Here is a 25,978-nt window from a genome sequence, read left to right as displayed (position 1 = left end):
CTTGGGTTTTGCTCTGATATGCATTGTCAGCTGTGAGACCTTATATAGACAGGTGTGTGCCTTTCCAAATCATGTCCAATCAATTGAATTTACCACAGGTGGACTCCAATCAAGGTGTAGACTGTAGAAACATCTCAAAGACGATCAAGAGAAATAGGAGGCACCTGAGCTAAATTGCAAGTGTCATAGCAAAGGGTCTGAATACTTATGTCAGTGATATTTCATTTTTTTCTTTTTAATAAATTTGCAAAACTTTCTAAAATCCTGTTTTCTTTTTGTCATTATGGGATATTGAGTGTAGATTGATGAGAGAAAAAATGAATTTAAACAATTTCAGCATAAGGCTGCAACATAAAATGTGAAAAAAGTGAAGGGGTCTGAATACTTTCTGAATGCACTGTATGTATTTTACCAAGCTTGCTTAAAGAGTGTGTCTGTGATTTGTCTTGTTTAACGGTATCTTGCTTTATTACCTTGAGCATGTATGTGTTTTCTGTTTCACCCCTCTTATCTCCTCCACAGTAAGCACATCTGTTTCAACAACTTAAGTTGTCTAAAACTTTTCTCTCTAAGAATTACCACGAGGCTTTCTCAAACATGTTTATAATCCATCACTGGGTGAACCCTGTTTCTTGAAACTCATCAAGATGCCTTCTTTGTGTTAAATATTTTCAGGCCTCAACTGAATGACCAGATAAAGGCCATTTATGCATTTATAATTTTAACCATATTTATGTTTTTGATATCCTGTTGTTTTGTTTCTTTTGAATAGGTGGTGCAAAGTTTGGCACAAAAAAAATCTGGCTGCCGTTACTCAAAGCTGAAACTTAAAAGCTACTCCTCCTCCTCACAGAACATTTTCAATGGAGAACTGGAAGGTACTTGAAGTCGAGTCAAACTTCAATTGAAATATATCAAACCAGTTATTGTCTCTACAACAGAATATCCGTCTCAGGGAAGGTGTGTCGGCCTTAGTAAGCAGACAATATGAACAATGGATTTTTATTCAAGGTTGCTAGTGTTTACCACTGTGGGTATAGTCAGGGCCCTTAGGGATATTTTGGGGCCGTTTGGTTCAAATTCTTCCAAAAGCACCAAATTTGGCCCAGATGTTGCCCATGCCGTACTCTTTCGATTTTTGATGGGTGCCCTCCCCCCCCCCCCCCCCGGGGGGCCCCATATTGGCGAAATACTAAATGGCCGCCACCCGGATTAGAGGAAAATCAGTTAAATAACCAAAAGGGTTGGAATCATGTATGATACCACTTTTCAGGGGTTTTCGAGGTCGAGGAATCCAATTATGATGTTATTTTGATGATTCGAGGTCAAGGTCAACCCTCAAGGTCATCTTAAAGGTCATTTTTGAGTCAAACATGTCGGTTTTTGAGTTTTTTGTCAAGATTTACGCGAGGTTCACCATTTTATGTTTCTGGGTTGGGTAATCGAACTCTGACCTTATTTTTGATAATTAGAGGAAATATTTACATGTCTATTTCCTAATTTTCAGGCATATGCAGTTCATCAGTATAATTACAAAGGTACGGATTTTGATGTTTTATGAACTGTATGCCATATCCTTGTGTTTAATTTTTGTGCGATCATGATCCGGGTTCATGTATACATGATTGTATACATGTCATAAATATGACGTCATAGGTCATGTGACCTGGCGGCCATATTGGATTTTATGAAAACCTTAAAAATGGATCCCTGCCTTCATTTTTCGATCGATTCATTTTGAACTTTGACCACTTATAGTACGCCATGTGATTGGATGCATATTCTAATTATGACGTCGTAGGTCAGGTGACATGGCGGGATGGCCCGGTATGGTCCCCGGATCATACCGCCCTTGGCGCCCATCAAAAATCGAAAGAGTATGGCATGGGCAACATCTGCGCCAAATTTGATGCTTTTGGAAGAATTTGAACCAAAATATCCCTAAGGGCCCTGACTAGTAGTTGGTTTAGCTGACTATACGAGCATTCACCCTTCATTAAAGCAAAATTAAACAGGATACAAGCCTTCAAGGATACAATTCCCAACTGCACTTTAAAACGGGATGTGTAGATTTTAGATTAAAATGCATAAATAAACAAACAAGTAAATAAATGTGTAGTGGAGATAGTCATGTACACTACCAGTCAAAAGTTTTAGAACACCTCAATTTTTCCAGTTTTAATTGAAATTTATGCAGTTTAATGTCTCAATGTACTCTGAAATTAAGCAGAGAACAAATAAATAATTGGAGATAAAAAAGAAATCATAGAATCATTTGGTTTAACAAAATTTAACGTACATCTTTTACTCGGCAAAGTAGCCACATTTTGCAGATATAACCGCCGAACACACTCGTGGCATTCTTTCTACAATGGAAATCAAATATTGTTTGGGAAATTCTTCCCAACACTGTTGCAGAAGTTCCCACAAATGTGTTCCACTTGTTGGTTGCTTTGCTTTCACCCTTCTGTTCAGTTCATCCCAAACCAGCTCGATGGGGTTTAAGTCTGGAGACTGTGCTTGGCCATTTCATGATTTGAAGCCTACCGTCTTGTTGCTTTCCTCGAAGGTAGTTTTGACATAGCCTGGAGGTGTGTTTAGGGTCATTATCTTGCTGTGGGATGAACCCCTGACCAGCTCAGAGTATACCAGAGGGTATTGCATGGCTCTGCAAAATGCTGTGGTAGCCCTTTTGGTTCAGGGTGCCAGTCACTCTGTGCAAGTCGCTGACTCTGGATCCAGCAAAAGAGCCTCAGACCATCATACTTCCTCCTCCATGTTTGACAATTGGTGTCACACACTGAGGAACCATCCTTTCGCCTACTCGACGACGTACAAAAACCCTGCGTGATGAACCAAAGATTTCAAATTTTGATTCATCGGTCCATAAGACCTTCTTCCAGTCTTCAGTAGTCCACTGGCGGTGCTTCATGGCCCAGGCAAGCCTCTTTTTCTCATTTTGCCATCTTAGCAATGGCTTTCTTACTGCCACTCGACCTGTCAAACCTGCAGCTCGAAGTTTTCTCTTCACAGTTGAAACTGAGACTTCCTTACTTCGACCAGTGTTGAGCTGTGCTTGAAGCTGTTGTCCTGTGAGTCGCCTATCACGCAAGCTGTTGACTCTCAGAAACTTGTCTTCTGATTCTGTTGTGGCTTTGGGTCTGCTAGACCTCTTCCTGTCAGAGTTTTCTCCAGTTCCCAAGTGCTTTTTGATGGTGTAGGACACTGTACTCACTGGCACCTTGGCTTTCTTTGCAATTTCTTTAAAGGAAAGACCTACACTTTTAAGGGTTATAATGGTCTGTCTATCTTCCTTTGTTAATTGCCTTTTTCTCGCCATTATGATAGCAAGATACTACTTCCTGCAGTGCAATATTGTCCAAATAATGCTTCAGAGGGTGTAATAACAGTCTGTTCCAATAATGCTTTTATACAGACAGGAGGTTTGTAATCAAGTAATCAGCAGAGGTTGGGGCACCTGTAGGAATTGTTTGCATCAACTTTCAAGGCTTAATTTACTCACATTGCTGCAGAATAGCTGTACGTTGTTAACCCATTACTTGTTCACTGAAGAAGGCCTTTTTTTTTTACAATACAACTATGCAAGTTACATTATTTTCCCGTTTTTGCTAACCTAAACTTTTTTTTTTTTACCTCGAGCAGTTTACTGCTTACCTTTGTACCATTTCAGGTTATTCACTGGACTTGAATTGCTTAAATTTAAATAATTGGAAAAATTGAGGTGTTCTAAAACATTTGACTGGTCGTGTATATAAATAAATATTTCAGGGTGATATGCAGGTTGAAGTGATGGTAAAGTGTAATAATAATTAATTAATTAAACGGTGTATTTTGTAGTGGAGATGGTAAAGTGTATGTAAATAAATAATTCTATATTGTGTGTTGGCAGTGTGGATTTGCTTTTGTGTATACAGTCGAGGCTCGTGGAAGAGCTAGACCACAGAACAAATAAGGATGTGACACAATAAAAAGGCAGAAAGAGAAGGGTGAAATACCAACAGCAAGTTCAAGGGAGAAAATAGATGGAGACTGACAAACAAACAATGTGGGTAACGATTGGATCTTCACTAAAATTGAATCACAAATCGAATTAATATTTTCACCAATCGTTTTTGGCCCTATCCATCAATGATAAAGAATCGCTTAAAAACTCTCAGGTCCAAATTTGGATATTCACCAAAATCGAATAAATTCTACCTGTCCACCAAATTTAATCTGAATCTATCCACAACTATTTGAGATATCGTGCTTGGCTCTATTTCTCAATAGTGAATAATCACTTAAAACGTACCTGTATCCGAATCCAGATCTTCACCAAAATGTAATATTTTCGTTCTTGTCACACACCTAACCTGTCCACCAAATTTCGTCTGAATCCATCCACAACTTTTTGAAATATCTTGTTCACAGACGAGGGTGAAAACATAACCTCCACCCACCTTCAGTGGGGTAGGTAACAATTAAAAGCTACATTCTGTGGACACTACCTGGTGTTGGCTTAGCGGTTAGGGTGCTGGCTTGGGATCCTAGGATCCTGGGTTCGAATCCAGGTCCATCGCTGAATTAACGCCAGGGGGTTGACTCAGCCTGTCATCCTTCCAAGGTCGGCAAATTGAGTACCAGTTCACTGGTAATTCCCTGTGTCGCAAGAGGCGACTAACAGGGTTGGCGGCAGGAAGGGCGTCCAGCCGTAAAACATTGCTTCAAAAAGGGGACCACAGTGCTCAAAAAGGCCAACCCCTGCTCTGCGGGGAAAAATGGCCTCTTAAGGTGGTTCTATTCTGTGGACACCATCCCTTTAAAATGTTTTTACATGAAAGTTTATCTATTTGCTCCCCATCCCCGCTAATATTCTTATATTGAGCAATTGGGGTCGTTTAACATTAATTTTGCATTAACAACTGAATAAAATTGATAGACAATATTACCCTGCATTAACCCACAGCAACTCACCATATAGCTTGGGGGAGATAGAGACGCAGACATGCGTCTTTCCTCTTTCGTGAGTAGAGGAGCACTGAGTTACATGGCAGTGGGTGTTGAAGATGGTGGGGAGGTGGCGAGAGGTAGGCGGAGTATGTGCAAGCCAAAAATATTTGAAATAATAAGCGCGCAATACCACGGCATCATTTGATTGAGGCCCATAGTAGTTCAGCAAGGTCACAGAGAGCTTAGAGGCACAGAACTGTAACTACTGCCTATAGCAGCTTGCAACACCAGGCATCGTATGAAGACAAAAGCTGTGAAAGGGTTTATGAAAAAAATTCAAAATTTTGGAAAATTTAGCTTCACAGAGTGGCATTTTTAGGGAATGCAGTTTAGGCCATCAGCCAGACCCCCAAAATAGGGTCCATTGGTACCAAAATGAGGGAGTAAGCCTAATATTGATTTTTGGATAGGTCTTTACCCCTAGAATATGAAAATATGTGATAGCAAATTCAACCATGTAGCTAAATGGGTGTTATCACCTCATTTTCAAAATGGCCGCCAAAATGCATGTTTTTCTATTAAAAACACCATGTTTCATATTCTTGTAGGAATTTGTAACAAATAGCATTGCGTTTTGAGATGTTTAAGACTTTACAACTCTCTTAAAGTATGAAATACATCATCTGAACTTTAATCCAAGAAGATAGAATCCAATATGGCGCCCAATTTCACAAAATGGCTGCCATCATAGCAACAACTTTATGCACAAAATATGCACGAAAATAACTGGCATTCAGTAGATTTTCAAGTATACACATGGAAAAAAGTATCGCACCACCACGTATTTTCGTTCTCATGAATTTATAGTTCTCATGAATATCTAATGACATTTAGAAAGTCGTAAAATCATTTCTAACCCCTAAAACCAGGTATAAGATACCCAATTTGGGGTATAGGGTGAATAGTGAAAAAAACACTACATTGACCATTGATATTTTGAGAAATTTGGCGGCCATTTTGAAAATGGGTGATAACACACATTTAGCTACATCGTTGAATTTGCTATCACATATTTTCTTATTCTAGAGGTAAAAACCTTGTCAAAAATCATTATTAGCCTTACTCCCTCAATTTGGTACCGGTTGACCCCCCTAGCTGATAGCCTAGTTGGTGCAAACGGTCTATCATGAATTTTGATTGGGTACCTATGAAGAGGGGCTTGTACTTGCTAATATAAAGTCGAAAATGACTAATATTAAATCAAATCGATAATATAAAATACTAGCTGAAGTACCCGGCATTGCTCGGGGAGATTCAATGCAATTTGTATTGAAATATTACGGCAGAATCGAAAATATATTGGTAGTGCAGAGGTAGATCGCCTAACGCAACGTTCGTTTTCATGACGTGGAATGCAAAATAATATAAATAAAAACTGAGTAATTAACATCAGTCGTTGAGCCATTGTAATTTCCACGCAACAGTCAGGGAGGATTACAGGTGGGGGTGCATGAACACGGTGGTGTCATATAAATCTGGACCTGCAATGCGCCCAAAATGGTCCATTCCAGAGCTGTCTCAATTAGCGCGATGAAGTCACCAGAAGTGCACCAGTGGGCATCTTACCATGCCAATCTTCATGACGCGGTAGATTAAAGTGAAAAAAGCAACAGATGGATCATACTGTGCCAATCTTCGTGATGCAATAGATTAAAGTTACAAAGGCAACAGATGGATCGGAGGATTAGAAGAGATGCGGAGGATTAGAAGTAGGGAAAAACGTACCAAAGGAATATTCAGTTTCCATTATTAGCTGGCAGTTTCCATAAACATATGATTTTCACAATACATATTACTTGACACACTTGGCAGTAGTGTGTAAGCAACATCCTCACTCAAGGCCTGAACACAGAAGCGTTATCATAAATGTGTGTAAAGCAAGCTTTTTAATAACAGGCACAGTGGCACACGTGTAAACACTGGTAATTAAATTTGTGTTGCGACAACAAATCATGATGGACAACCTCAACATGCGATCTTCACAATACATATTAATCAACTGCTCCTGGGGAAATAAAATCCAGGCAGTGTACAATTACGATACCCAGTCGAGGCCTGAAGGGCAATTATATCTGATTTGAATTTTTTTTTAAATTTTTTAAACGAAATTGCACTGGTTCCTGCAGTGTCTGAATGCATAAACAATCAAACTTTCTACTTTATATATTGGTTAAATGAAATTAGTCCAATCTAGAAACCAAATAAACAGTCTAAAATCAATAAGCAATATCAATGACATTCAAACAAAATCCAATCAATCCAGCAAAGTTACTGTCCACAATGAAATGGAAACAACATATGACCGGGAAAAAATATTTTCCTTCGTATTGTTGCGGATCTCAAAAACGTCGGCCTTCCCCTTTTCAAGGGGGGATTAATCCCCTTTTCAAGGGGGGATTAATCCCCTTGTCCCTTATCTGGCCGACACGATCCTGGGGGTTATAGCGTCCTTCCCGGGCAGCGTTGGGTAGGGTTTTTAAGACGAGGGATTCGCTATTACCTAAGTACTAACACTGACCGGAAACGAGGGAATAACTCCAGCCCGAATCACGGATATTGATGGAATATGCCGAGCGGATAGCAATCCGCGATCCGAGCTGTTAACCAATGACTAGACCCGATTATAGCGGTTCCTATTCGTGCCACGCTTACCCAATGGAGAAAAGACTAGGACGATCGAATTAAGAGGAAAACCAGGAAGAACAAGGAATTTATTACAATGTACAAAGAAGAGGAAAAGAAAGAATGTAGAAGGAAGAGGAAGAAAAAGTACACAGGGCAGCCTTATACAGTCTTATTCTATTCCCTGGACACGGGCCCGTTCATTCTCAGACACTCTCAGGGTCACTCACACGGGGAGGTAGAAGGTAGGGTGGAAGGTCCGGCGATGGCATTCAGGCTCCGGTCAGGCTCCGGTCCTCGACCCGTACCAGGCGATGATGGTGGACGGCAGACAGCTCTCCGCGTAGCGTAGGTGCGAGCGGACAATTATACAGGGGAAGGTCGGTAAACTGGCGGTTATACGAAGCGCTTTTCACACACGTCCTTCCAAAGCAACCGCCTCAATCAAGGCTCATAACGCGAGTTGTTGCAATAAGTGCAAGACGTAACGCCGTTCTTTAGCGCGCTCTCCAACGAGTCCTTTTACCATCTCCTCTCCACACTCTCTTGGCACGAGTCCTCTCAACGCGCTCGCCCCCTCAAGTCCTCTCAACCACGATAAGTTCTCTCGAGTCCTTTGTAATGAACGCTGCTGCGTAAGTCCTTCTCATAAGTCATGTTCAAGGGCTTTGCGTGCGCGCTTTTAAAAGATAAGCCAGCGAACGCTCTCGGAGCCCCAACCACGCCCTGTCAGGCGATCTCACCTCAGCCCTGGTTGGCTGGTGTGGTTTTACCGGCTCCGCCTTGATGGCTGGTTGACGTGGCCGCACCTCCATCCTTGCGCTCCGCCCCCTTTTTCCGGGCTTCACCTCGTGGCTTTTGGCTGGGTTGAGCGAGCCCAAGGGCAGCGAAGGCTGCTGGCCAAGGAGCGTAACAAATTGGGAGGGCCGATGGGGCATAGACGGGAGAGCGCTTACTGGCGTCGCTTGGAGGGAGGCTGCAAAATGGACGAGGGGCCTACTCTTATTTGTTTTACGCAACGCAGATGCAACTATTGGGAATGGCCTTATCTAAACACATACTAAGAAATAACTACCGTCCTAAGGTGACCTACGTGTTGCATATGGCCTATCTATGGGGTGCAACCTTTAACCTTTAATGATGTTATATTTACAAGTGTGGGTTCTCAAAACCGCAACAATATCTATACAATAAACTCCTCCCCGTTCCTCCCCGACAATTATGATGCGAGATCAATTCATTACCGAGACGATGTTAGCGCATAAACAGAGTCGTAATCGTTCGGCCATTTACGTTCGTGTCACGATACCTCAGCGAGAGGTGGGCCTAGAAAACCGGATACGGAAACGGTTTTCTAAACGTAGATATGAAAACACAAAAGTAAGCAATGAAAGTTATCTCGTTATGAAATAACGGATGTGGAAAGAAAAAAAGGCGGAATAGATGAAAAAACACACGAGGCTGCCACCCGGAATGACCTCAGTTTTTCTCTCTTAAATGAGCTTTCATGTTTACTTCAAGTAAAGGTTGATTGTGAATGATCAATTAATTGTTGTTCACATGTAACGAACCAAACCTTCGGTTCAAAAACATTTTATCAGGTCACGGTTGTTATTGTAGTTGTTGGCGAAATTGCTGTTCGTTTTTTAATTCAAAATGGCGCCGATATACAACACGCCCCCAAGTTTGGCATCGAAACGTAAGGGGACGTCATTACTTAAAATGACACGTTGCTGCCTTTTTCCATCATTTGTTTCCTGCAATTTAAATTTTACATCATAAGTTTTGTTAACAAAATATTATTAAATCATTGCTGTCATGGAGGAATTTTGTATGTTAAGGCGTGCGTAAAAGAATACGTTATATCTGCTCATCTGTGCATCGAAGTCCTTTCCAAGGGTGTGGTGCTGACCGGGCCGCCGTGGTGCTGACCGGGCAAACGTGGTGCTGACCGGGCAAACGTGGTGTGGTGCTGACGGGGCCGCCGCAGCCGTGATGCCCCCCCAGAATTTCCATGTTTTAAACGTTTTGCAGTGTGTACCCTGGTTTAGAATAGGCACACCGTATCCCTGCGTGTCGTAAGAGGCGATTAAGAGGGTTGGCGTCAGGAAGGGCATCCGGCCATAAAAACATTGCCTCAAAAAGAGAACCATGACAATTACAACTACATATGGGAAGGGTACAGCCCAAAGTGGAGATCGGTTTCTGAGGTTTGGGACATGGATTGTAGGGACAATGACAGGGAGATCAGGAGAAGTGGTGGAAGTATTGGTCAGAAGAAGAGTGGACATATGTTGTGTGCAAGAGACGAGATGGAAGGGAAGTTGTGTGAGAATGGTGAAGGGTAGGCAGGGACAGAAATACAAGTTTGTGTGGCAAGGGTGCCCGAAAGGCGTGCATGGTGTTGGTGTCCTGTTTTCTGAGGAGTTTGGAGACAGTGTGGTGAGTGTGACTCGAGTGAGTGATAGGTTGATGATGGTGAAAATGATGATTGGAAAGCTCTTGATGAACGTCATCTCGGGATATGCTCCGTAGGTTGGTCGGAGCGATGAAGAGAAGGACAAGTTCTGGTGTGCGACAGAAAAGCTGATGGAAAACGTGAAAGATGAGGAAGTTGTTGTGGTAGGAGGAGACCTAAATGGACATGTGGGAAGGAGTATGGATGGTTTTGAGGGAGTTCATGGGGGTTATGGATATGGTTTGAGAAATGGAGAAGGTGAAAGGATTTTGGAGTTTGCTGATGGAGCTGATTTGTTGATTTGTAATACTCAGTTCCAGAAAGAAGATAATAAGCTTGTCACATACACGTCAGGTGGGTTGACGACAACCGTTGACTACCTGATGGTGCGTAGGCGAGATAGGGGCACCTCCGGGATACAAAGGTGATCCCGGGGGAGGAGGCTGTTTCACAGCACCACTTGGTTGTCTGCGACATAAGGGTGAAAGGTGCGAGGAGAGCTCGGCGGGTGAAGTACCAACCGAGAATAAAGGTGTGGAGGTTGAAAGAGGTGACTAACGGAGGCATTAAAAGAGAGGCTGAGTAGGGTAGAGGATGATGTGGGTGAGCTTGAAAGTGGTTGGATATCAATGAAAGATAGTCTGTTGGGAGCCGTTGGTGAGGTATGTGGATTGACAAAAGGACCACCGAGGCACTCGGAAACATGGTGGTGGGATGATGAAGTTGGAAAGAGGATTGCCGAGAAGAGGAACAAGTTCAAGGAGTGGCAGAAGGCGAAGGGTACGGGAGCAGAAACAGCAGAGCATGAAAGTTATAAGGCAGCCAGGAAGGCTGCAAAGAAAGAGGTAGCAAAGGCACAGGAGGCATGTAGGAAAATGTTCGGAGAACGCTTGGATTCGGAAGAGAGTCAGAGAGCGGTATTCAGGATTGCAAACCAGATAGCGAAAGAGAGGTGTGATGTGATGGGGGTGACTTGCTTGAAGGATGAAGTGGGACAAATAGTTGTGGACCCAGATGGAATTAAAGGAAGATGGAAAAGATATATGGAAATACTGTTGAATACAGAGAATGAATGGGATGGCAACATAGAGAGTAACCCAGTTTTAGGACCGGCAGAGTTGATAACTGAGAAGGAAGTTGAGGAAGCGATAAAAGATGGGATCGACTTTGGCTTGAAGCCGGAATCAAATTTGACTTGATGCCGGAATAGAGACATTGGGAATGTTCTTCTTTTCGCTCACTTGGAGCACAGTGAGTTATATTGTACGAACCTGATGGTACCATCATAGGAAATATATACTGAAACGCAAAAGAAACTTACCACCTCTGAAACCTTTAAATATCAACAATAACACTGCGTGTAGTAAATGTGTGAACTTATTTGTGGACAATAGTGTCCTCACTGTCAGACAAAACGGTCACAGATGGTCACTTGAACTTTCAATGGTCACTTCATAGCACAGCTGTTGAACAGCCGTTTTGACTGTCAGTGATTAGCCAAGGGGTACGGGATGATTTTAATGAGCTGCACGTGATGTCTTGATATTGGCTTTAAAAAGGCCAGTGCAAAATGGGCATTTTGACCGAAACATTTGACCATTTTGACCAACTTCAAAAAGACCGAAAACGCAGAAGAAACTTACCACTTGTTTGAAATGTAATAAAATTGTAACAGTTCAAAATAAAACAAACCAACAATTGCTAATTGAAGCATTGGCATTTTATTGATGACATGTCAAGTTTTTGACCAAGATACACCATCTCATCAGTTTGTTCTACAGTACAGAACAGCACAGGGTGCAATGTCAGTCCCCTTTCAATAGCATGTGTGGCCACCATTGTTTTGGATACAGGCAGTGCATCGTCGGCATATACTGCCTACCAGTCTTTGGATGGATTGCTGCTGGATTCTGTCCCACTCAGTCCTCAATGTCTGAAGCAGCTCTGCCCGTGTCCTGGACCTGCCAACTACGCGTCTCCCAAGCTCATCCCACAGGTGCTCTATGGGATTCAGGTCAGGGGAGAGCGCAGGCCACTGCACGGTGTTGATGTTCTCGCCTTGGAGAAATGCAGTGGTAAAGCGAGCAGCATGGGGACGAGCGTTGTCATGCTGAAAGGTTCTCAGTTCTGGGTGGTCTAGCAGGAATGGTAGCAGATGAGGTCGCAGGATGTTATCCACATACCGCTGGGCGTTAAGATTCCCATCCACAACCACCAGTGGCGTCCTGTACCGGCCTGATATGGCGGCCCACACCATCACACTTGGGCCACCCCACCCGTTGGCTTGACGCACGCAACAATCGGCATATCGCTCGCCAGTTCTTCTCCAGACACGCTCACGCCCATCAGGACTGTCCACACAGAACCTTGACTCATCGCTGAAAGCGACCTCGTTGCACTGCGCCAAGGTCCACCGCTGATGCTGCTGGCACCATCTCTGTCGGTTGCGGCGTTGGGCAGCCGTCATCACGGGGCCTCTGTATGGTGTTCTGGCAGTCAGACCATAGTCATGCAGTCGTCTTCGTGCAGTATCATTGGAGATCCGTGGGTTTGCACGCCCCGGAGTTTCTGCCGCAGTGCGGGATGCTGGACGGAATAGATCCCGCAGGTGACTTCGGACCATCTGCCTGTCCTGCCTTGCAGTGGTGACTCTTGGCCTCCCTGATCGAGGTCTGTCATCTGCAGAGTTGTGGAGGGTGTCTCTGTCCACCAGGGCCGATATCGTCTGGTGTGAACAGCCAAGGCGACGTGCCACCTCACGGTAGCTCAGTCCGCCTTGCAGCATGCCCAGGGCACGCTGCCGTTGATCCCTTGACAATCGTGGCATGTTGATTGAAATGCCCATTTTGCACTGGCCTTTTTAAAGCCAATATCAAGACATCACGTGCAGCTCATTAAAATCATCCCGTACCCCTTGGCTAATCACTGACAGTCAAAACGGCTGTTCAACAGCTGTGCTATGAAGTGACCATTGAAGGTTCAAGTGACCATCCGTGACAGTTTTGTCTGACAGTGAGGACACTATTGTCCACAAATAAGTTCACACATTTACTACACGCAGTGTTATTGTTGATATTTAAAGGTTTCAAAGGTGGTAAGTTTCTTTTGCATTTCAGTATATATTGGTTGTACAATTGATTGCTATTGTTTTTGTGTTGTTATTCTTGTGTGACCTAAATACAATATTTGTTTGTTGGTAACAATTGGTGTGGTTTCACCATTGATCTTTGACACAGAATAACACATCTTTCTGCCGTGACTCCTCTCGGGGCTCGGAGGCACACCGTGACCGGGGTTTGGGGAGGAGCACGTAACAGAAATTGGGGGCTCGTCTTTGCTGACAAAATTCCTAAATCTCGTCCGGGATTAAATTCCCTGACATCCTCATCCGGGATTAAATTCCCTAACATTCATCTGGGATAGAATTCCCTAACATTCCCAAAATTCCCAAATTTGGGAATTTTTTAACATTCCCAAATTTTTCAAAAAAAATTATTTTTTGTGTGAAGTTTAACAGGTGTTAACTGATAGTCAACATGGTGTTTGACTCAGAAAAGTTTGAGGCGTCCCCTAATGAGACAGTTCCAGGCGTTAAAAAGATCCGAACTCATGAAATTGGCCAAATATTTTAACTTGGAGGTCCGAGTTAATATGAAGAAAGCAGAGATGCAGACATTGGTAGTAGAATCTGGTGGGACAAGGATCATGAAAAGAGGTAGCCTTGGATTGGTTACCCGAGGAAAAAGAAAATGTGGAGCGCCGGAAAATGGAGATGCAACTGCAGAGCCAGGAAAGGTTAAAAGCAGAGGAAAGGAGAGCTGAAAAAGAACTCGAGGAGAGGAGAGCTGAAAAAGAACTCGAGGAAAGAAGAGCAGAACAGGAGCGAGAACTCGAGGAGAGAAGAGCAGAGGAAAGGAGAGCTGAAGAAGAAAGAAGAGCAGAGGAAAGGAGAGCCGAAAGGGAGCTAAAGGAACGTGACATGGAGTATCAGAAGGAACTTAAACTCAAGGAGCTGGAATTAATGGGAGAACGGAGAGAAGTAGTATCCATGCCGGCTAGTTCGACAACTCGTCAGAACACTTGGGATGTTGGTAGGCATATGAGGCTGGTTCCACCCTTCAATGAAAAGGAGGTAGCCAAGTTTTTTTTACACTTTGAGAAAGTGGCTCAAATGCTTAAATGGCCTGTGGGGTCCTGGACTATGTCAGTGCAAAGTGTTCTGGTGGGTAAAGCTCAAGATATCTATTTGGCTTTACCGATTGACCAATGTGCAGATTATGAGAGTGTGAAGAAAACCATTCTCAAAGCCTATGAATTAGTCCCTGAAGCTTACCGGCAAAAATTCAGGAATGCCAGGAAGAGGGAGAGTGAGACCCATGTGGAGTTTGCCAGAATGAAGGAAACCATGTTTGATCGGTGGTGTGACTTGAAGGGGATTGGGAAAGACTTCAACCTGTTGCCACAATTGATCTTGGTGGAGGAATTCAAACAGTGTGTCCATGCAGACATTAAAGTACATCTGGATGAAAAGAAAGTACCCGAGTTGTATGAGGCTGCAACCGTTGCAGATGACTATGCCTTGACACACAGGATGGGGTTCCACAAACCTAACTTCCTGCCTAGAGTTAGCCAGGGGAGTTATGGTAAATCAGGGGCGGAGAACAAATATTCATGGAGGCGGCCTAGAGATGACTATGGGGACAAATCTGATACCGTGACTTTTAGGGATCAGAAGACTACAGTTCCAAGACAGACTTGTCTTCTGGGGGGCCCGAGGCAAACCTCGAGTTTTTCCTCCGGGCCTACTTGCGCTTTTTGCAAGAAACCTGGGCATTTGATGTCCCAATGTTACGCCATGAAAAGGAAAAATCAGGAGCGGAGTCGGACTAGTACAACTCCGAATGCATTGGCCAATGCGAGAAATCGTCCTTGGAGGACAGTGCCTTGTGAAGGTTCCCATGTCAAAGTTACGGCATCACAGAACGACCTTGTTCAAGAGGGTTACAAACCTTTTATTTCAGAGCGGTTTGTGTCACTGGATGGAGACTTAACGAACAAGAGACATGTTAGGGTATTGAGGGACACAGGAGCACATCAATCTTTGATGCTTGAGGGCATTTTGCCATTGTCAGAGAAGACGGCAACTGGTGTTAGTGTTCTTTTACAGGGGGTTGGTGGCTATGTTAAAGCTCCACTTCATGTCATCCATTTAAAGTCTGATTTGGTGTCAGGACCGGTCACCGTAGGTTTGCAAGCCACTCTTCCTTTGGAGGGAGTCTCTTTTGCTATCGGGAATGATTTGGCCAGTGGTCGAGTTTCTGGTAATCCAATGTTGGTTGAAAAGCCCAGTATGGAAAATAACACCGCACAGTTAGAGCAGGAGATTCCGGGTATCTTTCCATCCTGTGCAGTGACTCATGCTATGGGTAGGAAGCGCTCTGAAGAGAAGGAGAAGGAAGGCAATGTGGATTTGGGTTTCTTAGAGGTATTGGAGGAAAATTCTGAAAGAGGTAAGAGGAAAGGGAGTGACATCAAGAAACTTAAGGAAAAGGTGGCATCTGGGACCAAAGAGGCAATTGAGTGTCCGTCAGAGACATCTGGGAACGAGGTTGAGCAAACGGTGCTGGTCCGAAAGAGACTTGTTGAAGAACAACACGGAGATTCGGAGATCCGGAGTTTAATTGGTAAAGCCGTTGTAGAGGAAGAGGCTATGAAAATACCTGTTGGTTACTTCATGAAAGGGGAAATACTAATGAGAAAATGGAGACCACCAGAGGTGCCAGCAAACGATAAGTGGAAAGTTCATTACCAAATTGTGGTGCCACCACCGTACGGGAAGGAGATATTGAGTTTTGCGCATGACACACCTTTGGCCGGGCACCATGGAGTGAACAAGACCTGTGACAGAATATTGGTACATTTTTTCTGGCCAGGATTGCGACGTGATGTAGCGGATTTCTGTAAATCTTGCCATTCTTGCCAGCTGGTGGGAAAGCCTAATCAGAAAGTCCCATCTGCACCTTTAAAACCCATTCCAGCTTTTGAAGAGCCATTCAGCCGTGTCATTATTGACTGTGTAGGCCCTTTACCTAAAACTAAGGCTGGACATCAGTATTTGTTGACCATCATGTGCGCTTCCACGAGGTTCCCAGAGGCAGTGCCTCTTAGAAAAATTACTGCGGCAGTTATTGCGAAGGCCTTGATTAAATTTTTCACTTTGGTTGGCCTACCTAAGGTCATCCAGTCTGATCAGGGTTCCAATTTCATGTCAACGCTTTTTCAGCAAGTGGTACACCTGTTGGGAGTGGAGCAAGTAAGATCAAGTACTTACCATCCCGAGAGCCAAGGGGCCTTGGAAAGGTTTCACCAGACATTGAAGAATATGAACAAAACGTATTGTTTTGAATGTGACAAGGATTGGGATGAAGGAATACCCTTATTGTTGTTTGCTACAAGGGAATCTGTTCAGGAGTCATTGGGGTTCAGTCCTTTTGAACTTGTGTTTGGACACGCAGTGCGAGGACCGTTGAAATTGGTGAAAGAACAGTGGCTACAGGAGGAGTCACAGTCAACAGTGGTGGAGTTTGTGTCAACGGTTAGGCACAGATTGACAAAGGCTTGTGAATTTGCGAGAAGAAACTTGAAAGGGACACAGGATAAAATGAAAGTGAGACATGACAAGAAATCTCAGATGAGAAATTTCAGTCCTGAGGACCGAGTGTTAGTGTTGCTTCCTGTTCCAGGTCAGCCACTACAGGCTAGATATTTTGGTCCCTATGCAATCGAAAGGAGGGTTAATGAAACAGATTACGTGGTGACAACTCCCGACCGACGGAAAAAGCGGCAGCTGTCATGTCAACCGACTGAAGAAATATTATGAGAGGAAGCCTGTGGAAGAAATGGTTCCTGTCTCACCTGTCGTGCCTGTAGTCGGGGTGCAAGAGAATCCAGAGGTTGACGCCGGTGTGAAGTTTGATAACTTTGATGACCAGGCTTGTCCCAGATTGACGAACACAGAAGTGTTGAGTCATTTAGATGATAAATTAGGTCATTTTACGAGGGAACAACAAGGACAACTATCCAGCCTAATTTTTGAATTTGCACATTTGTTCACAGATGTACCTGATCGTACTGACCTGGTATATCATGATATTGAGGTGGGGGAAAGCCACTCCTGTGAAACAACACCCCTATCGGATGAACCCTGTGAAGATGGAGTATCTTTGGAAGGAGGTTCAGTATATGTTGGAGAATGACATCATCAAAACAAGCAGCAGTGAATGGAGCTCACCATGTGTGTTGGTTCCAAAACCCGATGGCAGTTTTCGCTGTTGTACGCATTTAAAACGGGTTAATGCAGTGACCAAGACCGACTCATATCCCATCCCGAAAATTGATGACTGTATTGATAGAATAGGCCCAGCTAAATTTGTAACTAAGTTTGACTTGCTGAAAGGGTATTGGCAGATTCCTCTTACTGATAGAACCAAGGAAATCTCGGCTTTAGTCACACCAAATGGGTTGTATCAGTACAAGTTTCTTCCCTTTGGATTGAAAAACGGGCCTGCTACATTTCAACAGCTGATTCATAAGCTTATTGCAGACCTTTACGGGGTGGAGGCTTATCTGGATGATGTCATCATCCACACTATGACCATGGAAGATCATATTAAACATTCAGGCATTTTTCAAGAAACTGACCGAGGCAGGGTTGACCATAAACTTATCTAAGAGTGAGTTTGTAAAGGCACAGGTGGTGTTCCTAGGCCACGTAGTAGGTCAGGGTCAGGTGTAACCGGTGACAGCCATGATAAAAGCCATTGAACGCTTCCAAGTTCCAAAAGGGAAGAAAGGAGCTTCTGAGATTTTTGGGTATGGCTGGTTGGTACCGGCGGTTCTGCAGGAATTCTTATGATGTGGTAGCCCCTTTAACGAATTTGCTGAGGAAAGAGACCAAGTTTGTTTGGGATGACAAATGTCAGGCTGCCTTTACCCACGTCAAAGCAATATTAATGAGCTCTCCTGTCCTAGCAGCCCCGGATTTTCAAGCACCTTTCAAGTTGCCCATTGATGCAAGTGATGTGGGGGCTAGGGCAGTTCTATTACAGGAAGATGAGGATGGAGTGGATCACCCGGTGTGCTTCTACTCCAAAAAGTTTCACAAACATCAGGCAAATTATGCCACCATGGAAAAAGAGACCCTTGCTGTCCTCCTAGCGCTTCAGCATTATGAGGTGTACCTGGGAACTACGACCTTTCCTCTAAAAGTCTTCACTGATCACAACCCCTTAACCTTCGTTCAAAAAATGAAAAATAAAAACCAAAGGTTGATGAGATGGAGTTTGGCTTTGCAGGAGTTCAACTTGGAAATTGAGCATGTAAAGGGCAGGGACAGTTGTTGCTGATGCTTTGTCCAGAGTGAACTAACTTTGGAAATTTCTGTAGGTTGTTTGGAAGTTTTGTTGCTTTATTTTGGGGGATATTAATTATTGTTGCTCACGTGAATTGATAATTTGGGTGTGAGTTTTACTTTTGTTTGTTAAAAGAGTTTTTGCCTGCAAAGAAAGTTTTCACCATGTTCAAACTTACTTTCTTGAGGGGGGGAAGTGTTATGGATTCGTCACTTCCTTTGTTGTGGTTTTCATCCACTGTAAACATTTTTGATTCCATGTGCTATTATTGTTGTCGTTTAAGGGAAATAGAGGCTACTATTTTCAAAAGGTAAAAAAAGTTAATGTTTTAAATCAGGGGTCAGGAACCTTTTTGACTGGGAGAGCCATAAAAGCCAAATATTTCTAAATATATTTCATTGAGAGCCATATAGTATTTTTAACGTATAATAAATTAAATATGTCTTACTTTTAATGCGACTTCTGGTGCTGCATGATTTTGCTGATGGCCTTGTAGTCTGGTTCATACGTGGTGAGGTTGAGCTTCATGCAGGCGTTGAGGCTTCCATCAGTTAAACGTGAGCGTAGGTTGGTCTTAATGTTCCTCATATGCGAGAATGACTGCTCACATGCATATGTAGAGCCAAACATGGTCAATACGGCAATACTCACACGCTGCATTGTGTGGTATGTCACAGGAAGCTCGTTCCAAGTTTTAAGAATCAGCTGGTCTTCAGGTTGAAGATTTTTCATTTCTGTCCACTTGTGTTCCCTCGCCAGCTCTGCTCGCTGTCGCGCAAGACTTTCCAACTCTCCATTAAGTGATTTGAACTTACTCATCCACATCTCTGATGCCTTCAGGTCAGCAACTTCCAGCTCAAAGTCTCCGATAGAGACCCCGGGGATGCATGTCAGGTCGATTTTGTCCACTGCACACTCATGTGGATGAGTGATGAACTTGAAAAGACCAGTGCGCGCACGAAATTCTACAAAACGTGCTTTGAATGACTGCAGGAGATTGGACGTAAAGCCAGCTAGCTTTTGCAGGACATTCCAAACTGATTTATTTTTTTTATTTTTTTAACTCAAAATTGTCTGGGAGCCATATGCCGTCACCGGAAGAGCCATATATGGCTCGCGAGCCATAGGTTCCCGACCGCTGTTTTAAATGAAACAGGAACCGGACGAAGACGAAGAGGAAGAGGAGGAAGAGAAGGCGGAGCGAGTGAGTCGGACAAGAAGCCTAGTTGCTTCGAGGTCTGGAGCGAACATTGGCGAACGAGAGTCACGAGTGAACTTTGGGTTTCCCAGGAAAGGGATTCCTGCGACAGAGTTGTTATCGCTGTGACAGATAAACCTGAGTGTCAGGTTTTGCGGTTGATTCCGAAGAGAATCATCGAAGTGCCGTTACGCCACGAGAATGGGCCGTCGGCCATTTTACCTCGCGCAGGATTTGCGCATCTCTCAAGGTTTTTCACCTCGCTTCATCCATTTCCACCGCATTCAGCCGTTTGTGTGTTTGTGTGTGCGTGTGTGCGTGTGTGTGTGTGTGTGTGTGTGAGTGTGTAACATGGATTTTGAAAAGAAATCTGCGGTCCGCCGATTGGGAGCCGTGGAACGTCCATACACGAGGGTGTGATTTCCCGGTCGCCTTGAGGGCGCCTTTGCGCTGCTTTGGCAGCGGGACTGTGACTGTCATCCAAACGGGATTCTGGTCTCGATTAGACATCGTTCTGACGATCACTGGAGCGGATCGACTTTGGCTTGAAGCCGGAATCAAATTTGACTTAATGCCGGAATAGAGACATTGGGAATGTTCTTCTTTTCACTCACTTGGAGCACAGTGAATTATGTTGTACGAACCTGATGGTACCATCATAGGAAATATATATTGGTTGTACAATTGATTACTATTGTTTTTGTGTTGTTATTCTTGTGTGACCTTAATACAATATTTGTTTGTTGGTAACAATTGGTGTGGTTTCACCATTGATCTTTGACACAGAATAACACATCTTTCTGCCGTGACTCCTCTCGGGGCTCGGAGGTACACCGTGACCGGGGTTTGGGGAGGAGCACGTAACAGGGAGGGTCGTTGAAGCTGAAGGGAAAGGTGTATGCTGCATGTGTGAGAAGTGTTATGATTTATGGGAGCGAGACATGGGTAATGAACGTAGAGCAGCAACGAAGGCTGGAAAGGGTGGAAATGCGAATGGTTCGGTGGATGTGCGGAGTATCGTTGAGAGAGAGGAAGACAAATGATGAATTGCGAAAGATGATGGGAGTAGAGCCTGTGATTGATGCTGTGAAGAGGAACAGGTTGAGATGGTTTGGTCATGTGTTGAGGAAGGGTGAAAGTGACTGGTTGAGAAGAGTGATGGAAATGAATGTAGAAGGAATTAGAGGACGGGGAAGACCGAGAAAGACTTGGCTAAAGATGGTGGAAGAAGAAATGCGGGCAAGGGGGTTAACAAGGAGAGATGCAGAAAATAGGGCAAAATGGAGAAGATTGTCATGGGGACCGCAAGGCTAACCCCCGCTCTAGCAGGGAAAATGGCCTTAAAATGCATGTTGTTGTTGTTGTTGTCTCTATACAATAAACTCAAAGGCCATCCGCGTTTTTGTTAATCCCACATTAGTCACCTCCTGCCCTGCATTAATCCCTTCTGATGAATATCATTTATCAAGTTGGTCTGCATGGATAAATACCAGAGGCCATTTACACATAATTAGGGGCAGACAGAATAGAGGAAAATTAAAGCGGATTAATTCAGAAATAATTTAGCAGATAAATGTGCAGGGTGGGAGGGGGGAGATTGGGATTAGTCAAGACGGTGACCGCGGTTCACCTTTTGTGGACCCTTGCTCTTGAGCTTCACAAACTCGTCTCGAAGATGGCTCGCTTGGGTTGGAATCTCGGCTCACGTATAAACTGTCATCTGTGTTTCGCAGGCAGGGTGATTCATCAAAAACCGTCCCTTGTATGGATGTTAAATTGGGCGTCCCCTCTGCTGGCTTTAGTTCAGGGATGTTAAAGATCCCACAGTGTCCTTCTCAGAGTCGGCAAGCTAGCTATTCTTAATTCCTGCCCTAACTATACTGAAACGCAAAAGAAACTTACCACCTTTGAAACCTTTAAATATCAACTATAACACTGCGTGTAGTAAATGTGTGAACTTATTTGTGGACAATAGTGTCCTCACTGTCAGACAAAACGGTCACGGATGGTCACTTGAACCTTCAATGGTCACTTCATAGCACAGCAGTTGAACAGCCGTTTTGACTGTCAGTGATTCGCCAAGGGGTACGGGATGATTTTAATGAGCTGCACATGATGTCTGGATATTGGCTTTAAAAAGGCCAGTGCGAAATGGGCATTTCAATCAACATGCCACGATTGTCAAGGGATCAACGGCAGCGTGCCCTGGGCATGCGGCAAGGCGGACTGAGCTAGCGTGAGGTGGCACGTCGCCTTGGCTGTTCACACCAGACGATATCGGCCCTGGTGGACAGAGACACCCTCCACAACTCTGCAGATGACAGACCTTGATCAGGGAGGCCAAGAGTCACCACTGCAAGGCAGGACAGGCAGATGGTCCGAAGTCACCTGCGGGATCGATTCCGTCCAGCATCCCGCACTGCGGCAGAAACTCCGGGGCGTGCAAACCCACGGATCTCCAATGATACTGCACGAAGACGACTGCATGACTATGGTCTGACTGCCAGAAGACCATACAGAGGCCCCATGATGACGGCTGCCCATCGCCGCAACCAACAGAGATGGTGCCAGCAGCATCAGCGGTGGACCTTGGCGCAGTGGAACGAGGTGGCTTTCAGCGATGAGTCAAGGTTCTGTGTGGACAGTCCTGATGGGCGTGAGCGTGTCTGGAGAAGAACTGGCGAGCGATATGCCGATTGTTGCGTGCGTCAAGCCAACAGGTGGGGTGGCCCAAGTGTGATGGTGTGGGCCGCCATATCAGGCCGGTACAGGACGCCACTGGTGGTTGTGGATGGGAATCTTAATGCCCAGCGGTATGTGGATAAAATCCTGCGACCCCATCTGCTGCCATTCCTGCTAGACCACCGAGAACTGAGAACCTTTCAGCATGACAACGCTCGTCCCCATGCTGCTCGCTTTACCACTGCATTTCTCCAAGGCGAGAACATCAACACCATGCAGTGGCCTGCGCTCTCCCCTGACCTGAATCCCATAGAGCACCTATGGGTTGAGCTTGGGAGACGCGTAGTTGGCAGGTCCAGGACACGGGCAGAGCTGCTTCAGACATTGAGGACTGAGTGGGACAGAATCCAGCAGCAATCCATCCAAAGACTGGTAGGCAGTATACGCCGACGATGCACTGCCTGTATCCAAAACAATGGTGGCCACACACGCTATTGAAAGGGGACTGACATTGCACCCTGTGCTGTTCTGTACTGTAGAACAAACTGATGAGATGGTGTATCTTGGTCAAAAACTTGACATGTCATCAATAAAATGCCAATGTTTCAATTAGCAATTGTTGGTTTGTTTTATTTTGAACTGTTACAATTTTATTACATTTCAAACAAGTGGTAAGTTTTATGGTCTTCTGGCAGTCAGACCATAGTCATGCAGTCGTCTTCGTGCAGTATCATTGGAGATCCGTGGGTTTGCATGCCCCGGAGTTTCTGCCGCAGTGCGGGATGCTGGACGGAATAGATCCTGCAGGTGACTTCGGACCATCTGCCTGTCCTGCCTTGCAGTGGTAACTCTTGGCCTCCCTGATCGAGGTCTGTCATCTGCAGTGTTGTGGAGGGTGTCTCTGTCCACCAGGGCCGATATCGTCTGGTGTGAACAGCCAAGGCGACGTGCCACCTCATGGTAGCTCAGTCCACCTTGCAGCATGCCCAGGGCACGCTGCCGTTGATCCCTTGACAATCGTGGCATGTTGATTGAAATGCCCATTTTGCACTGGCCTTTTAAAAGCCAATATCAAGACATCACATGCAGCTCGTTAAAATCATCCCGTACCCCTTGGCTAATCACTGACAGTCAAAACGGCTGTTCAACAGCTGTGCTATGAAGTGACCATTGAAGGTTCAAGTGACCATCCGTGACCGTTTTGTCTGACAGTGAGGACACTATTGTCCACAAATAAGTTCACACATTTACTACACGCAGTGTTATTGTTGATATTTAAAGGTTTCAAAGGTGGTAAGTTTCTTTTGCGTTTCAGTATATTTATTCAAGTGTCAAGCCTCGCTAGCTGCTTTGTGATAGACATGGGCCAAAAACTTCCCCCTACTCACTCCGCAAGAGTGTGGGAATAATTGGGACCGTTAAAGAAGAAGATAGAGTTAAATGGAAATTAAGCTTCTGGTATGATCATTTGAACATTTCTACTTCATCTTTGAGTTGTACTGTCGGTTCATTCAACTCTTAAAGAATGATGCACTTAATTCTTCTTCACACCTCTTTTGGCTGCTGCTGAAAATCGGAGGGCAAAATGTGAAACTGACGAAAGCTTGCTACTTTAATAATGTGCAAAATGGAGCAATTCTCCCACACCTGATAGACAACCCATCATTTATTGTGCAGTTAATGCAATAACTTTACTCCCACCACGTGTCTTCAGGTATGGTGGATGATCGGGAATCAGATCGTCCCCTCCACCCTGTGGAAGGAGATCTTGTATTGATCTGGCTTGCATCGGCAGAGCAGGATGGCAGTGACAGTCCCAGCTGCATCCCGTCTGCACAGTTTAATCAACATCTTGCTTATGTCAAGAAATTTTTCTGGCAGGGAACACGTATGGTTTTGCAAACACCACCATCTTCGTTTCATGGCCTTTCCTGGCTCGTCATCAACCATATCTTGTATCAGCTGTACATCTTACCAAATCATGTTACTGCAATTCTCTTTGCTATGTACTTGAAATGAAAGTATGGTCATGCACTATTTGAACTAAGGTTGAACAAGCTTGTTTTATTTATACAGAATTGAGGTTTATGGAGTCGTTAAAACACTGAATGGACCAGGACATAAAATAACAAAAAGAGGGGTTGGGGACACACTAACATCAGGGTTAAGTGACAAATTTGAGCTACAAGGGAGGTGGGCAAGAATGAGGACATGGGGAGGACAAGGTGGAAACAGAAGCAAACTCCCAGGAAGGAAAGATTGGAAAATGGGAAAGAGGTGGTATTGGAGAGGGCTAATGGTGGTATAAATGATCATGGTTGTGGATGGGGGATGATCTGAGATGGTGATGAACTGCCACTCATTCTTCCCTTCAGTGGTTGAAAAGATAGAACTCGAACGAAAATCTTCGACGTCACAATGTCGACCGATATGCCGAAGATCCGCCCGCATTTTTACATCATTACACATGTGCCAAGTTTGATTTAAATCCTTTCAACTGTTCTCAAGTATCACATTTTTACCTGACATGACCTCTGACCTCACCAAAATCAAAATCACAATCACTTTTTTTCTTTTTTTTTTCTGTATACAAGATCGAGGCTCGTGAAAGAGCTAACATTAATCACACAAAAAGACAAACCGACACACAAAACACAAAAAACAAGGGGAGTGGCAGACAAGATGGGGAGAGGGGGAAGGACACAAACACAACATTTGAGAGCAGGGACATCGGGAGGACTTGGGGGGAGGTGGGAGAGGAATAAAACATATGAACACTGCAAGGACTCTGGGGTGAATTACCGGGGGTAGAAAAGATCAAGGTTTTCGATGGGGGAAGATAAGAGATGGTGGTGAACAGCTGTTTTAAAGACCTGGAGGGAGGAGTGGGATTGAAGGGAGTGGGGGAGTTTGTTCCAGAGGCGGGAGAAAAGGGGAATGAAAGAGTGAAGGTAAGCAGAGAGCCTAGACTTTGGCAGTTTAACCATAAGAGGGTTGCAGGCAGATCTTGTGCGACCTGAAGGAATATTGGGGGGACAGAGCACAGAGAGAGCTGGGGGAGCAAGGCCGGAGAGGAGTCGGTAGAAGACAGAAAGACCACCAACCTGCCTGCGGTGAGTGAGTGAAAGGCCCTCGGAGTTGACTACATCGCAGGAGATTCCAATGATTCTGAAAGCTTTGGCCTCAACAGCGTGAAGCCGAGCAAGGTGTGAGGCAGGAGCACCAGCCCAGAGGGGGGAACAGTATTCCATTGAGCTGCGGATGAAAGCCTTGTATGTGGTGAGGAGCTCAGGTGTGCCAAGGAAGGACTTCGCACGACGGAGGATGCCCAGTCGGCGACTGGCTTTGGAGGCCAGCTTGGAAATGTGGTTTTCCCCAAGAAAGATCATGGCAGATAGTGAGACCCAAAAGCTTGAGCGACAGAACTTCTTGGAGAGGATTGTTGAGAAAGTAGATGGGAGGGTTGTCCAGTCGGTCCTTTCGGAGAGACATTGTAAGAGTGTGAGATTTGTCAGGATTGAAAGACATGTTCCACTTGTTTGACCAGTGTTAAGTGGTCCCCTCGGTGACTACCTGGTCTCGGTGACCCCCGGACCG

General features: G+C 44.6%; 1 protein-coding gene across 1 annotated transcript in view; it reads left to right on the top strand.

The window, feature by feature from the left end:
- LOC137422956 (uncharacterized) overlaps positions 1 to 25,978 on the top strand; it is a 243,066-nt gene that overhangs the window by 174,889 nt on the left and 42,199 nt on the right. Inside the window, exons 11-12 of the mRNA XM_078773645.1 lie at positions 773 to 878; positions 24,096 to 24,269. Of these exons, the coding sequence (XP_078629771.1) occupies positions 773 to 878; positions 24,096 to 24,269 (280 nt within the window). The remainder of the gene's footprint in view (positions 1 to 772; positions 879 to 24,095; positions 24,270 to 25,978) is intronic.

The sequence above is a fragment of the Myxine glutinosa genome, chromosome 3 (assembly GCF_964187855.1).
Source record: "Myxine glutinosa chromosome 3, kmMyxGlut1.1, whole genome shotgun sequence".
NCBI classification, from domain to species: Eukaryota; Metazoa; Chordata; class Myxini; order Myxiniformes; family Myxinidae; genus Myxine; species Myxine glutinosa.
The sequence above is the reverse complement of the archived record's forward strand: the minus strand, read 5'-3'. Positions and strand labels throughout refer to the sequence as shown.